General features: G+C 41.0%; 2 protein-coding genes across 3 annotated transcripts in view; both read left to right on the top strand.

The window, feature by feature from the left end:
* Positions 1–5689, top strand: part of LOC106592909 (adhesion G protein-coupled receptor E5-like) — a 39041-nt gene extending 33352 nt beyond the window's left edge. Inside the window, exons 9-15 of the mRNA XM_045709967.1 lie at positions 661–855; positions 1325–1446; positions 1920–2015; positions 2391–2549; positions 4554–4725; positions 4821–4922; positions 5016–5689. Of these exons, the coding sequence (XP_045565923.1) occupies positions 661–855; positions 1325–1446; positions 1920–2015; positions 2391–2549; positions 4554–4725; positions 4821–4922; positions 5016–5057 (888 nt within the window). The 3' untranslated portion in view covers positions 5058–5689. The remainder of the gene's footprint in view (positions 1–660; positions 856–1324; positions 1447–1919; positions 2016–2390; positions 2550–4553; positions 4726–4820; positions 4923–5015) is intronic.
* A 4616-nt stretch (positions 5690–10305) lies between these two features.
* Positions 10306–13582, top strand: part of LOC106585402 (adhesion G protein-coupled receptor E2) — a 107547-nt gene continuing 104270 nt past the window's right edge. The window contains exon 1 of one of the 2 annotated variants that reach the window (XM_045709973.1): positions 10306–10873. In XM_045709973.1, coding sequence (XP_045565929.1) covers positions 10843–10873 — 31 coding nt within the window. In that variant the 5' untranslated portion in view covers positions 10306–10842. The remainder of the gene's footprint in view (positions 10874–13582) is intronic. The other variant, XM_045709970.1, reaches the window with a different exon arrangement.

The following is a 13582-nucleotide window of genomic DNA, read 5'->3' as shown; positions in this document are numbered from 1 at the left end:
CTGAGTCAGGTTTGTAGGCCTCCTTGCTCACACATGCTTTTTCAGTTCCGCCCACAAATTGTCTATAGGATTGAGGTCAGGGCTTTGTGATGGCCACTCCAATACCTTGATTTTGTTGTCCTTAAGCCATTTGCCACAACTTTGGAAGTTTACTTGGGGTCATTTTCCATTTGGAAAACCCATTTGCGACCAAGCTTTAACTTCCTGACTGATGTCTTGAGATGTTGCTTCAATATATCCACATAATTTTCCATCCTCATGATGCCATCCAGTTTGTGAAGTGCACCAGTCCCTCCTGCCGCAAAGCACTCCCACAACATGATGCCGCCACCCCTGTGAATTATAAGTGAAATAATCTGTCTGTAAACATTTGTTTGAAAAATGACTTGTGTCATGCGCAAAGTAGATGTCCTAACCGACTTGACAATAATATATTGTATTTGTTGTATTATTTTTTTCTTGCAAAATATGTGTGGCACAAAACAGGTGCCCTGAATGACAGGTCGCCACTGATGTTATGAGTTATGTAAACCCCTCCCTCCCTCCCTCCCTCCCTCCCTCCCTCCCTCCCTCCCTCCCTCCCTCCCTCCCTCCCTCCCTCCCTCCCTCCCTCCCTCTTTCTCTCTCTCTCTCTCGCTCTCTTTCTCTCCCTCCTTCCAGCACACCTTTGAGCTGCGTCTGTTGACGTGGCTGGGTCTGTCGGTGTCTGTGGTGTGTCTGTTGCTGTGCATCCTGACCTTCTGGCTGTGTCGGTCCATCCAGGGGACACGCACCACCATCCACCTCCACCTCTGTGTCTGCCTCTTCATCGCTGACCTCATCTTCCTCACCGGCATCTCTCACACACAGAGCAAGGTGGTTTTAGGGATGTGGGGACTGTGTGTTTGTATGAGTTTGTGTGTGTGAGGGATCAAGGTATAGATAGCAATTTCTCTTTTTAATATTTCCCTTGTCACTTTGATTTGGTGTTGCTTCCCCCTCGGATCTTCTATAGGCAGGATGACAAACAAATAAGACAATAAGCCCTTTTTACATACAGTCAGATCTGAATTTAAATTTTTGAATATTCAATTGGACTTTTATCCTATTCGTCTCTCCTCCTCCCCTCTCCTTTCCAACCCCTCTCCTTCTCTTCCTCTCCCCTCCTCTCCTCCTCCCCTCCCTCTTGCTCCTCTCTCCTCTCGCCTCGCCTCGCCTCTCCTCTCCTCTCCTCTCCTCTCCTCTCCTCTCCTCTCCTCTCCTCTCCTCTCCTCTCCTCTCCTCTCCTCTCCTCTCCTCTCCTCTCCTCTCCTCTCCTCTCCTCTCCTCTCCTCTCCTCTCTCAGGGAGGATGTAGGGTTGTAGCCGGTCTCCTCCACCTGTTCTTCCTAGGATCCTTCAGTTGGATGCTGTTAGAGGGGGTTCAGCTCTACCTCATGGTGGTCCTGGTCTTCAACACAACCATAAGGTATTGGATATATTTACTCTATGGTTATAAATGATTACGTCTTAGTATATATATATAGTATACATTAGTATTTATTTGTATTATACATTTATGTTATATTCATTTAGATACGTAATGTCTGTATTTATATTATTTCCTAATCTATTATATATTTTCATTATATATATTTCTTACAACTTTCTTTTATCTTGCTATTATTTACCTTGGTGTGTTACATTTTCTTTTAACTGCTATTTTATGAAGCTCTGTGATTTCTTTCCTTACTGTAAACCTCTGTACCTGTATTTTATGAAGCTCTGTGATTTCTTTCCTTACTGTAAACCTCTGTACCTGTATTTTATAAATCTCTTTGATTCGTCTTCTTACTGTAGACCTCTGTACCTGTATTTTATGAAGCTCTGTGATTCTTCTTCTTACTGTAGACCTCTGTACCTGTATTTTATAAATCTCTGTGATTCATTTTCTTACTGTAGACCTCTGTACCTGTATGCTGTGGGATATGGACTGCCACTGGCTATAGTCATCATCTCTGCTATCACCTACCCAGATGGATACGGTACCACACAACAGTGAGTGTGTGTCTGAGTCTCTAACTCTGTGTGTGTGTGTGTGTGTGTGTGTGTGTGTGTGTGTAGGTGTGTGAGAGACTGTGTAGCAAATATGTCCCATATAAATAACACCAGATAACGTTATTCTAACGTTATCCTGTCTCTGTCAGCTGTTGGTTGTCTCTGGAGAGAGGTTTTATGAAACATTAATATAACATGTAAATAACACCAGACAACCTAATTCTAACTTTAATCTAACCTAATTCTAACGTTATCCTTTCTCTGTCAGCTGTTGGTTGTCTCTGGAGAGAGGTTTTATAAACGTAAATATAACATAAATATAACATGTAAATTACACCAGATAACCTAATTCTAACGTTATCCTCTCTGTGTCAGCTGTTGGTTGTCTCTGGAGAGAGGATTCATCTGGAGTTTCTTCGGCCCAGTGTGCACCATCATCATCCTCAACGCTTTCTTCTTCATCATCACTGTCTGGAGGCTGGCCCAGAAGTTCTCTAGTCTCAACCCTGACCTCTCCAACCTACGCAAGATCAAGTAAAGAGAAAGAGAGAGAGAGATTGGGAGAGAGAGTGCGTGAAACTGAGAGATAGAAAGAGGGATGGAGGGAGAGAGAGAGAGAGAGAGAGAGAGAGAGAGAGCGTAACCTATACACTAGGAGTCAGGAATCAGGTGCAGAAGGAGAGTTTAACCTCACTAGGGTAGGGGGCACTATTTTCACCTCCGGATGAAAAGCGTGCCCAAAGTAAACTGCCTGCTACTCAGACACAGAAGCTAGGATATGCATATAGATTTGGATAGAAAACACTCTAAAGTTTCCACAACTGTTAAAATCATGTCTGTGAGTATAACAGAACTGATGTGGCAGGCAAAAACCTGAGAAGAATCCATCCAGGAAGTGGGATTATTTTATGTTTGTAGTTTTCTGTTGAATGCCATTACAGTATCCATTGACTTAGGACTCTATTTGCACTTCCTATGGCTTCCACTAGATGTCAACAGTCTTTAGAAATAGTTTCAGGCTTGTATTCTGAAAAATGAGGGAGTAAGACCACTCTGAATGAGTCGACCCTGCAGTGTCACATAGGTTTTTCATGCGCACGACCGAGAGCACGCCTTTCATGTTTTCCTTTTATATTGACGAAGCTTTTGTCCGGTTGAAGTGTTCTTGATTATTATGACTAAAAACAACCTGAAGATTGATTGTAAACATCGTTTGACATGTACCTATGAACTTTACTGATACTTTTCGGATTTTTCGTCTGTCTGTTGTGACTGCATTTGAGCCTGTGGATTACTGAACAAAACGCGCAAACAAAACGGAGGTTTTTGGATATAAAGAGGGACTTTATCGAACAAAACAAACATTTAGTAACAAAACGAACACGAGTAAATGGGAGTCTTGTGTGTGCAACCATATGAAGATCATCAAAGGTAAGTGATTCATTTTATTGCTATTTCTGACTTTTGTAACTCCTCTACTTGGCTGGTAACTGTTTGTAATGATTTGTCTGCTGGGCGCTGTTCTCAGATAATCGCATGGTATGCTTTCGCCGTAAAGCCTTTTTGAAATCTGACACCGTGGTTGGATTAACAAGAAGGTAATATTTAAACCGATGTATTACACTTGTATGTTTTATGAATTTTTATAATGAGTATTTCTGTTTTTGAATTTGGCGCTATGCAATTTCACTGGATGTTGGCCAGGTGGGACGGTAGCATCCCACACCCCCTAGAGAGGTAAAACTGAGAGATAGAAAGAGGGATGGAGGGAGAGAGAGAGTAACCTATACACTAGGAGTCAGGAAGCAGGTGCAGAAGTAGAGTTTAATATTGGAGGGATGGAGGGAGAGAGAGAGTGTAACCTATACACTTGGTGTCAGGAAGCAGGTGCAGAAGGAGAGTTTAATAATGAGAACAAGTAGATAAACACATCAGGAGCAGCGTACTGAACGTGAACGGAACCAATGCTGCCTGAAGACAGGCTACTGAGGGCTAAATAATGGGGAAGTAATCAAGGTAATGATGAAGTCCAAGTGTGCATACCGAGGGGGAGCAGGTGTGCGTAATGTGGGTTGCCAGGTGTGCGTAATTATGGTTGCCATGACCGAAGGTTTGTAGACCAGCGACGTCGAGCGCCGGAGACAGGGAATGGAACACAGGTGTGACAGAGAGAGAGGGGAAAAGACAGAGAAAGTGATGGAGAGAGACAAATAGAGGAACGGAGAGATAGGTGAATGTAGAAATGTAGTGAATGTATGGAGAGTGACAAATCCTGGGTGTGTTTGAATAAATGAATTTATGCAATTCAGTTTTTAGCTGCCATAGTACATTAAATAAAACTGTACTAAAACCTTTCCCTCCTTCCTCCCCCTCCTCCCACCCCTCTCCTCCCTCCCACCCACCCGTCTCCTCCCTCCCTCCTACCACCCCTCCCTCCTCCTCCCCCTCACCCCCCTCCTCCTCCCTCCTTCCCTCCTCCCTCCTTCCCTCCTCCCTCCTTCATCCCCCTCCTCCTCCCCTCCTCCTCCCTCTCTCCAGGGTGTTCACAGTGACAGCAGTGGCCCAGCTGTGTGTGTTGGGTACTATGTGGATATTTGGAGTGTTCCAGTTCCAAGAGGAGGGGACAGTGGTACTGACATATCTCTTCACTATCCTCAACTCTCTACAGGGAGCACTGCTGTTCATCATGCACTGCCTACTGAACAAAACGGTATGGAGTGTGTGGTGTGTGTGTGTGTGTGTGTGTGTGTGTGTGTGTGTGTGTGTGTGTGTGTGTGTAACACTGTGCTCTGCTGACCCCATCAGGTGAGAGAGGAGTATGGCAAGCTCCTGTCCTGTATCTGCACACCACTGAAGAAGAGATACTCAGAGGTCAGCACTACCAACCCTTCTTCGAGCCAATCCCAGGTACACACACACACACACAAACAGACACATACGTACACACACACACCACTTTCACTGAGTTAACCTCTGTCCTTTGACCTTTGTCTGTCCTAGGGGTCAAGGAGCGCAGAGAACACGGGGGAGTCGCAGATATGACGTCACCAAACCCCCATAATGCACCTCTTTACCCCTCCTCCCATGACAAAGGTTCCCACTAGACGGCCAAACTGTAAAGTCAAAATGGTCGATATCGTAAACATTTATGAAAACCAATATTTGCGTTTAGCGGTGTGGTTAAGATACACTGTAGAAATGGGCAGGGTTTCTGACTTAGTATCTTGGCCAGATAGTGACAACCCAGAACCACTCAGCCCGAGGATAGTACTGTTCAGCCCAGGTTAGTAGAAAATGGGTCCAACTAGCGTGTCCAAATAACTTTTAAGAATAAGCCTTTATAAATGAATATACATGTTTATGAATTATTATAAACATTATATGTACATTTTTACGGAATGGAAGGCTAGTAATGTTTACACATTCTTATAAATGTTTACAAATATAATTGTAAATAGTTTATAAACTGTTAAAAGGTTTATTCATAGTTATTATCAAGTGTTACCATGGACACCTCTATGTACCTCTACTACCATTAAAACGTTTTGGGTAACTTAGAAATAAATGTCCTTGTTCATGAAAGAAAAGCACATCATTTGTCCAGTAAAATAACATCAAATTGATCCGAAATACAGTGTAGACATTGTTAACTTCTTGGGGCTATGTGGGACGCTAGCGTGCCACCCGTGGTGCACCCTATCAACAGCAGGTGCATTTCAAGAGCGGCAAATTTGAAACCAAATAAATGTCAAAATTCAAATTTTTCAAACATACAACTATCTTACACCCTTTGAAAGATAAACATCTCCTTAATCTAACCACGTTGTCCGATTTCAAAAAGGTTTTACGGCGAAAGCATAAAGTTAGATTATGTTAGGAGAGTACATTGACAATAGCTGTGTGTAATGTTTTGTCAATTCAAAGACAGGCGTCACCAAAACCATAAAACCAGCTAAAATGATGCACTAACCTTTTAGAATCTCCATCAGATGACACTCCTAGGACATTATGTTAGACAATGCATGCATTTTTAGTTCTATCAAGTTCATATTTATATCCAAAAACAGCGTTTTACTATGGCATTGATGTTGAGGAAATCGTTTCCCTCCAATAACCGGCAGTCAAGTCAGCACCACAAATTAAATAATTAAAATTAGAAAACATTGGTAAAATATTATATTGTCATTTAAAGAATTATAGATTTACATCTCTTGAACGCAATCAACTTGCCAGATTTAAAAATAACCTTACTGGGAAATCACACTTTGCAATAATCTGAGCACTGCGCCCAGAAAAATATGCTTTGCTATACAGACAAACGGCCATGTTGGAGAGATCTAAAATCGAAAATACTATGTAAATAATCCATTACCTTTGATCCTCTTCATCAGATGTCACTTCCAGGAATCCCAGGTCCATAACGAATGTAGTTTTGTTCAAAAAAGCTCATCATTTATATCCAAAAAGCTCCGTGTTGTTAGCACATGATCTAAGCCAGCCGGACTTCTCGTCATGAACGAGGGGAAAAAATATATTTACGTTCGTTCAAACATGTCAAACGTTGTATAGCGTAAATCATTAGTGCCTTTTTTAACCAGAACATGAATAATATTCAAGGTGGACGAATGCATTCTCTTTTATAACGTATTGGAACGAGGGTACCCAACATGAACTCGCGCGCCAGAGTCTAATCGGCCATCACCGTTCCATGGCTCTTGTTCAGTCAGCTCTCACAGTAAAAGACTCAAAACACTTTGTAAAGGCTGGTGACATCTAGTGGAAGCAATAGGAAGTGCCAAAACATTAATCAACCCCTGTGTGTTTCAATGGCATAGGCTTAAAGGTAATTCAACACATCAGGTATCCACTTCCTGTCAGAAAATGTCTCAGGGTTTTGCCTGCCAAATGAGTTCTGTTATACTCACAGACACCATTCAAACAGTTTTAGAAACTTTAGGGTGTTTTCTACCCATATATAATAAGTATATGCATATTCTAGTTACTGGGTAGGATTAGTAACCAGATTAAATCGGGTACGTTTTTTTATCCAGCCGTGAAAATACTGCCCCCTAGCCCCAACAGGTTAATGTTGTAAATGACTATTGTAGCTGGAAACGACTGATTTTTAATATCCACATAGGCGTACAGAGGCCTATTATCAGCAACCATCACTCCTGTGTTCCAGTGGCACGTTGTGTTAGCTAATCCAAGTGTATCATTTTAAAATGCTAATTGATCATTAGAAAAACCTTTTGCAATTATGCTAGCACAGCTGAAAACTGTTGTTCTGATTAAAGAAGCAATAAAACTGGCCTTCTTTAGACTAGTTGAGTATTCAGCATTTGTGGGTTCGATTACAGGCTCAAAATGGCCAGAAACAAAGACCTTTCTTCTGAAACTTGTCAGTCTATTCTTGTTCTGAGAAATGAAGGCTATTCCATGCGAGAAATTGCCAAGAAACTGAAGATCTCGTACAACGCTGTGTACTTGTCCCTTCACAGAATAGCGCAAACTGACTCTAAACAGAATAGAAAGAGGAGTGGGAGGCCCCGGTGAACAACTGAGCAAGTGGACAAGTACATTAGAGTGTCCTCAACTGACAGCTTCATTAAATACCACCCGCAAAACACCAGTCTCAACGTCAACAGTGAAGAGGCGACTCCAGGATGTTGGCCTTCTAGGCAGAGTTGCATATCTCAGACTGGCCAATAAAAAGAAAAGATGAAGATGGACAAAAGCAAACAATTACAGGACAGAGGAACTTTCTGATCAATTTGATGTTATTTTAATGGACAAAAAAAATTGCTTTTCTTTCTAAAACAAGGACATTTCTAAGTGACCCCAAACTTAAACAGGTGTGTACAGTATATCATGAGAAAGTTGAAGATTTGTTTTGAACACTTGCAGTGCTATTGTCCAAATATAGCATTTATCACCAGGTTTTTTTTTAAATCCCTGTGGAAAGATTCTCAGAATGAGGAGGGAATAAACAGGAAATCTGGATTCTCCAACAAGATTGTCACTCATGGCTCCATCTTAAAACTCTTGGTTAGTTTATTACTGTCAAACGAAATATAGTGTAGCAATTCGGGGGGGGGTGCCCTGACCTGGACTTAAACCTGGGTCCAGCAACTGTTAACCTAACAAATTAGCCGTTACGCCAAGAGATCCAAACCACTTGACGAGGTTGCTAGGTGTTGGGTTAAAGTTGTTTCAATAGTTGTATAGGTTTTAGAATAAAGTAGTAGCAATGTACTGTACAGTTCAGCTTACCCAAACCAAAACCTAACTTAAAGAGCTTGGTACATCCATTTTTTTTACGTTTAAATTAGTGATTTATAGCCCATGGTTCTTGTAGAATTGAACTTATAACTGCCTTGTGACCAGGTCAACTGTTGTGCACCATCAGAATATTGAAGAATATCATGTTGATCTCATGGATGGTCAGTCCTTGCATCCAGAGCTCCATCTGTGATTTTGAGAGTGGTTAAATTCCTCCAGTCCCATCCCTCAGCTGTTAACCACAACAAGTGGTGGGATGACCGGTTTGTTGCTTTTTGAATCCCAGACTGCCCTTTAAGGTTCCACCCTAGAACTTGGTCTCAGCTTAACCATGGAGATAAAGTAGAGTCTTAAAATAATCTAAACTAAGTCTACATTCAATGTTGTATGTTTTATATTCTATCCTGTTGCAATTTATTTAGACAAGTTGTGTATTTTATACTTTTAGAGAACGTACCATTTTCATGACATTTCATTAAGCATTCTGAATGTAAGCACTTAGTGTTGTACTTGACTGTGTACTCTGTAGTGTGTGTGTGTGTGTGTGTGTGTTGGTGTGTTTTTGTGAAAGAGAGAGAGAGAGAGAGAGAGAGGGTGTGTTTCAGTAATTTTAGAAACAATAAATCATTGCGACAAATAACCTACTGTAGATGTCTTCTTACCACACACACACACACACACACACACACACACACATACACATACACATACACATACACATACACATACACATACACATACACATACACATACACATACACACACACCAAGGCCAATAAGCCTCTGGGACTAGAATTATACAAAGACAAAAAAAACTTCAATACAACAGAATAATAGCGGCATTAGTGTGTGTGTGTATGTTTGTGTGTGTGTGTGTGTGTTTTTGTGTTTGCGTGTGTGTGTGGGTGTTTGTTTGTGTTTGTGTTTGTTTTTGTGTTTGCATGTGTGTGTGTGTGTGTGTGTGTGTGTGTGTGTGTGTGTGTGTGTGTGTGTATGTGTGTGTGTTGATAAGCTTTTGTAAAGATATCCACATTCACACAGTGATATGAATCATATAGATCCATGATAGCAGGACGTGCATGTCTAGTTGTGTCTAACCTGAATGTGTTGAGGCCTACTCAGACCATGGTGAGTTTCCACCCTGAGATCCCTTCTCTAATGACTTCTGTCCTACTTCACTTTCTATACAGTAGATCCCTTCTCTAATGACTTCTGTCCTACTTCACTTTCTATACAGTAGATCCCTTCTCTAATGTCTTCTGTCCTACTTCACTTTCTATACAGTATATCCCTTCTCTAATGACTTCTGTCCTACTTCACTTTCTATACAGTAGATCCCTTCTCTAATGACTTCTGTTCTACTTCAGTTTCTATACAGTAGATCCCTTCTCTAATGACTTCTGTCCTACTTCAGTTTCTATACAGTATATCCCTTTTCTAATAACTTCTGTTCTACTTCAGTTTCTATACAGTTGATCCCTTCTCAATGTTGTTATTATTATAGAGATCTCTTAATATTTGTTTATAGTTTCTATAAGTGATCCCTTCTCTAATGACTTCTGTCCTACTTCACTTTCTATACAGTATATCCCTGTATTGGCAGCAACATTGAGATCAGTAGAATAGTAACAATCCCACATGGTTTTGTTGATACTTTACACTGTGACATCAGAAAGAATACATTCTGCACCAATAACAGGCTTAGTATTACCAGTAGGCCTATATCCCATGGCTATCACTAATTGATATATTGGATGTGTCCCAAATGGCACCCTATTCCCTATAGTTAACATCTTTTGACTAATGGTACACTATACAGGGAATATGGTGTAATTTGGGATGTACACAAAAGAGCCTAAGCTTAAAGTGATTATATGGTTGAATAACTCTTTCTCTCCCTCTCTCTCTCTCTCTCTCTCTCTCTCACTCTTTCTTTCGCTCTTCCCTTCCTCTTTCTCTCTCAGCACTATGTTCCTCTGGCCTTGGTTTCAGAAGCTATTCAGAGAAGTCTGAGAGAGACAGAGAGAGGGAGAGAGAGCAAGAGAGAGAGCGAGAGAACGAGAGAGAGAGAGAGAGAGAGCGAGAGAGAAAGAGAGAACTGAGCAGTGAATGAGTAAACCTAATTTCCATGTCAAGAATAAGAGAGGGAACTAGAGAGAGACAAGTGGTATGCGAAGGGAATAATATACACTTATCAGAAGATGTGGAGAGAAAGAGAGGGGGAAGGAGAGGAAGGGAAGAGAGAGTGGGGAGTGTGAAACAGAGAGAAAGGGGTGCACTCTAACAGAAAGAGGAAGAGAGAGCAGAGAGAGGAGAGCAAAACTGTTTTTTTCTAACCCCATGTTGCTCACACCGTGAGAGAATATTTTTTTAGTTTTCTCACCACTTATCATAGGGAATAAAAACCTTGTTAAACTGGGATTTTCTTCAATCTGAATTCAACTGTCAAACAGATTTAATCTCAGACTGATTCTTCTTGTGGGACTAGTTTTATTAGGATCCTACTAGTTGTCTAGTGTGGATATAATACCAGTCTGTCTTTGAGATGGGGTCCAGAACTCTTCTACTTATTCTGGGTGAGTCTGACGTTGTATATCTTTGGAACTTGACTGTGTGTGTGTGTGTGTGTGTGTGTGTGTGTGTGTGTGTGTGTGTGTGTGTGTGTGTGTGTGTGTGTGTGTGTGTGTGTGTGTGTGTGTGTGTGTGTGTGTGTGTGTGTGTGTGTGTGTGTGAGAGAGAGTGACAAAATGAGAGAGGTGGTATTTCATAATTCACAGTCAGTTATCGTTGAATTGCTACAGAATATTCCAACCATGGATATAGTGTGAATGTTACAACCATGGATACAGTGAGAATGTTACAACCATGGATACAGTGTGAATGTTACAATCATGGATATAGTGTGAATGTTACAACCATGGATACAGTGTAAATGTTGCAACCATGGATACAGTGTGAATGTTTATGCTTGCCCATACCATAACCCAACTGCCACCATGGGGCACTCTGTTCACAACGTTAACATCAGCAAATCGCTTACCCACACGTAGGCATACACGTGGTCTGTGGTTGTGAGGCCGCTTGGACGTACAGCAAAATTCTCTAAAACTAAGTTGCAGGCGGCTTATGGTAGAGAAATGAACATTAAATTATCTGGCAACAGCTATGGTGGACATTCCTGCAATCAGCATGCCAATTGCACACTCCCTCAAAACTTGAAGCATCTGTGGCAAAGTGTTGTGTGACAAAACTGCACATTTTAGAGTGGCCTTTTATTTTCCCCAGCAAAAGGTGCACCTGTGTAATGATCATAGCTTTCACCTTGATTCACCTGGTCAGTCTGTCATGGAAAGAATAGGTATTTCTTAATGTTCTGTGTACTCAGTGAATATATAAAACACAGGGAAATCACATTTTTGACTGCAATGGGCCTTTCAGTTAAGTTAACATAACATAGTAGATAATGAATATTAAAATATTATGTTATAAGTTATATGTTATAAGTTAGCATGTTATGTTATGTGTTACTGTATTTAAGGTACATTCAGGTAGTTATGTTATGGATGTTATGGATGTAGTACTATGTTCAGGTAGTTATGTTATGGATGTAGTACTATGTTCAGGTAGTGATGTTATGGATGTAGTACTATGTTCAGGGTATGTTCTGTTATTTATTACTGTCAGAATATCACTGTTTCCAGGAAGCAACACAGTGGCACCATTGATGCTAGTCGGCTATCTGGAGAGTCCCTGAATGAGTCAGATCTGGGTTCAAATACTACTCGATATCATTGCAAATAGTTAATCTGGGCTTGATTGAGATTGCCTAACGTAATTGAACCAATAGAATAGTGGCTACAGTACAAACCCTGCCCATACGACACTTCAGACAGGCTGGAAATGAAAGGCCCTGAAATGTTTTAAATAGTATTTGATATGTATTTGATATGAGTACGGAGTGGGGGTAGAGAGAGGGTGTGTGTGTGTGTGAGAGAGACAGAGGGGGGAGACAGAGAGCTACCGACAAAAACATGAGAATGAAATATACAGAGAATGAGGGGAAGAGAATACCTACACTCTTAGAAAACAGGCTTCCAAAAGGGTTCTTTGGCTTTCCCCACAGAAAAAAATAATGTTTTTCTTTAATGTAGAACTCTTTTGGGTTCTATGTAGAACCCTCTGCGGTAAGGGTTTTACATGGAACCAAAAAAAGAGTTCTACATGGAACCAAAAAGGGTTCTTCAAAGGGTTCTCCTATGGGGACAGTCGAAGAACCCTTTTTGGTTCTAGATAGCACCTTTTCTTCTAAGAGCCAGTTGCACAACAATGCATTCAACAGAAATGTGTCTTCTGTGTTTAACTCAACCCCTGTGAATCAGAGAGGTGCAGGGAACTGCCTTAATCTACATCCACGTCTGGTGAGGAAAAGTGAGGGTGGTAAAGAGTAAGAAAGAGATAGAGACAGGGGGTCAAGAAAAAGGAGAGAGAGACCGACAGAAAAAAAATGGAATGAGAGAAAGAGAAAGAGAGAAGAAGAAATGAGGAAGAGAGAGATCAACTCTGACACTGTGTCAATTGTTGAAAGGAGGTAGTCTATATATCACTTCATATAGACCCTGTGTGTGTGTGTGTGTGTGTGTGTGTGTGTGTGTGTGTGTGTGTGTGTGTGTGTGTGTGTGTGTGTGTGTGTGTGTGTGTGTGTGTGTGTGTGTGTGTGTGTGTGTGTGTTAAAGACCTTCAGTGTGTGTGAGGCCTGCTGTCTGACTGAAATTGTCAGTCATGATCTCACCCTCACACACACACACACACACACACACACACACACACACACACACACACACACACACACACAAAGCTGCCAGATGATAAACACAGCTTTTTGTAAAGACATACAGTGCCTTCAGAAAGTATTCACACCACTTGACTTTTTCCACGTTTAATGTTTGTTGTGTTACAGCCTGCATTTAACATGGATTACATTTAGAGGTTGTGTCACTTATCAACACACAATATACATAACGTCAAAGAGGAATTTTGCTTGTAGATCATTTTCAAAAATAATTTAAAAAATGAAAAGCTGTAATGTCTTGAGTCATTAAGTATTCAACCTCTTTGGTATGTCAAGCCTACATAAGTTCAGGAGTAAACATGTGCTTAATAACAAGTCACATAGTAAGTTGCATGGACTCATTCTGAGTTCAGTGATAAACATGAATTATCATGATGATGTGGCTGGAGACACTTTTCTTAAAAGTCCAATATCTTGACAACTTTACTGCTGACAT

This window comes from Salmo salar, chromosome ssa02, assembly GCF_905237065.1.
Source record: "Salmo salar chromosome ssa02, Ssal_v3.1, whole genome shotgun sequence".
Taxonomy (NCBI): Eukaryota; Metazoa; Chordata; class Actinopteri; order Salmoniformes; family Salmonidae; genus Salmo; species Salmo salar.
Note: the sequence above shows the minus strand (reverse complement) of the source record. Positions and strands in the feature narration are given on the sequence as shown.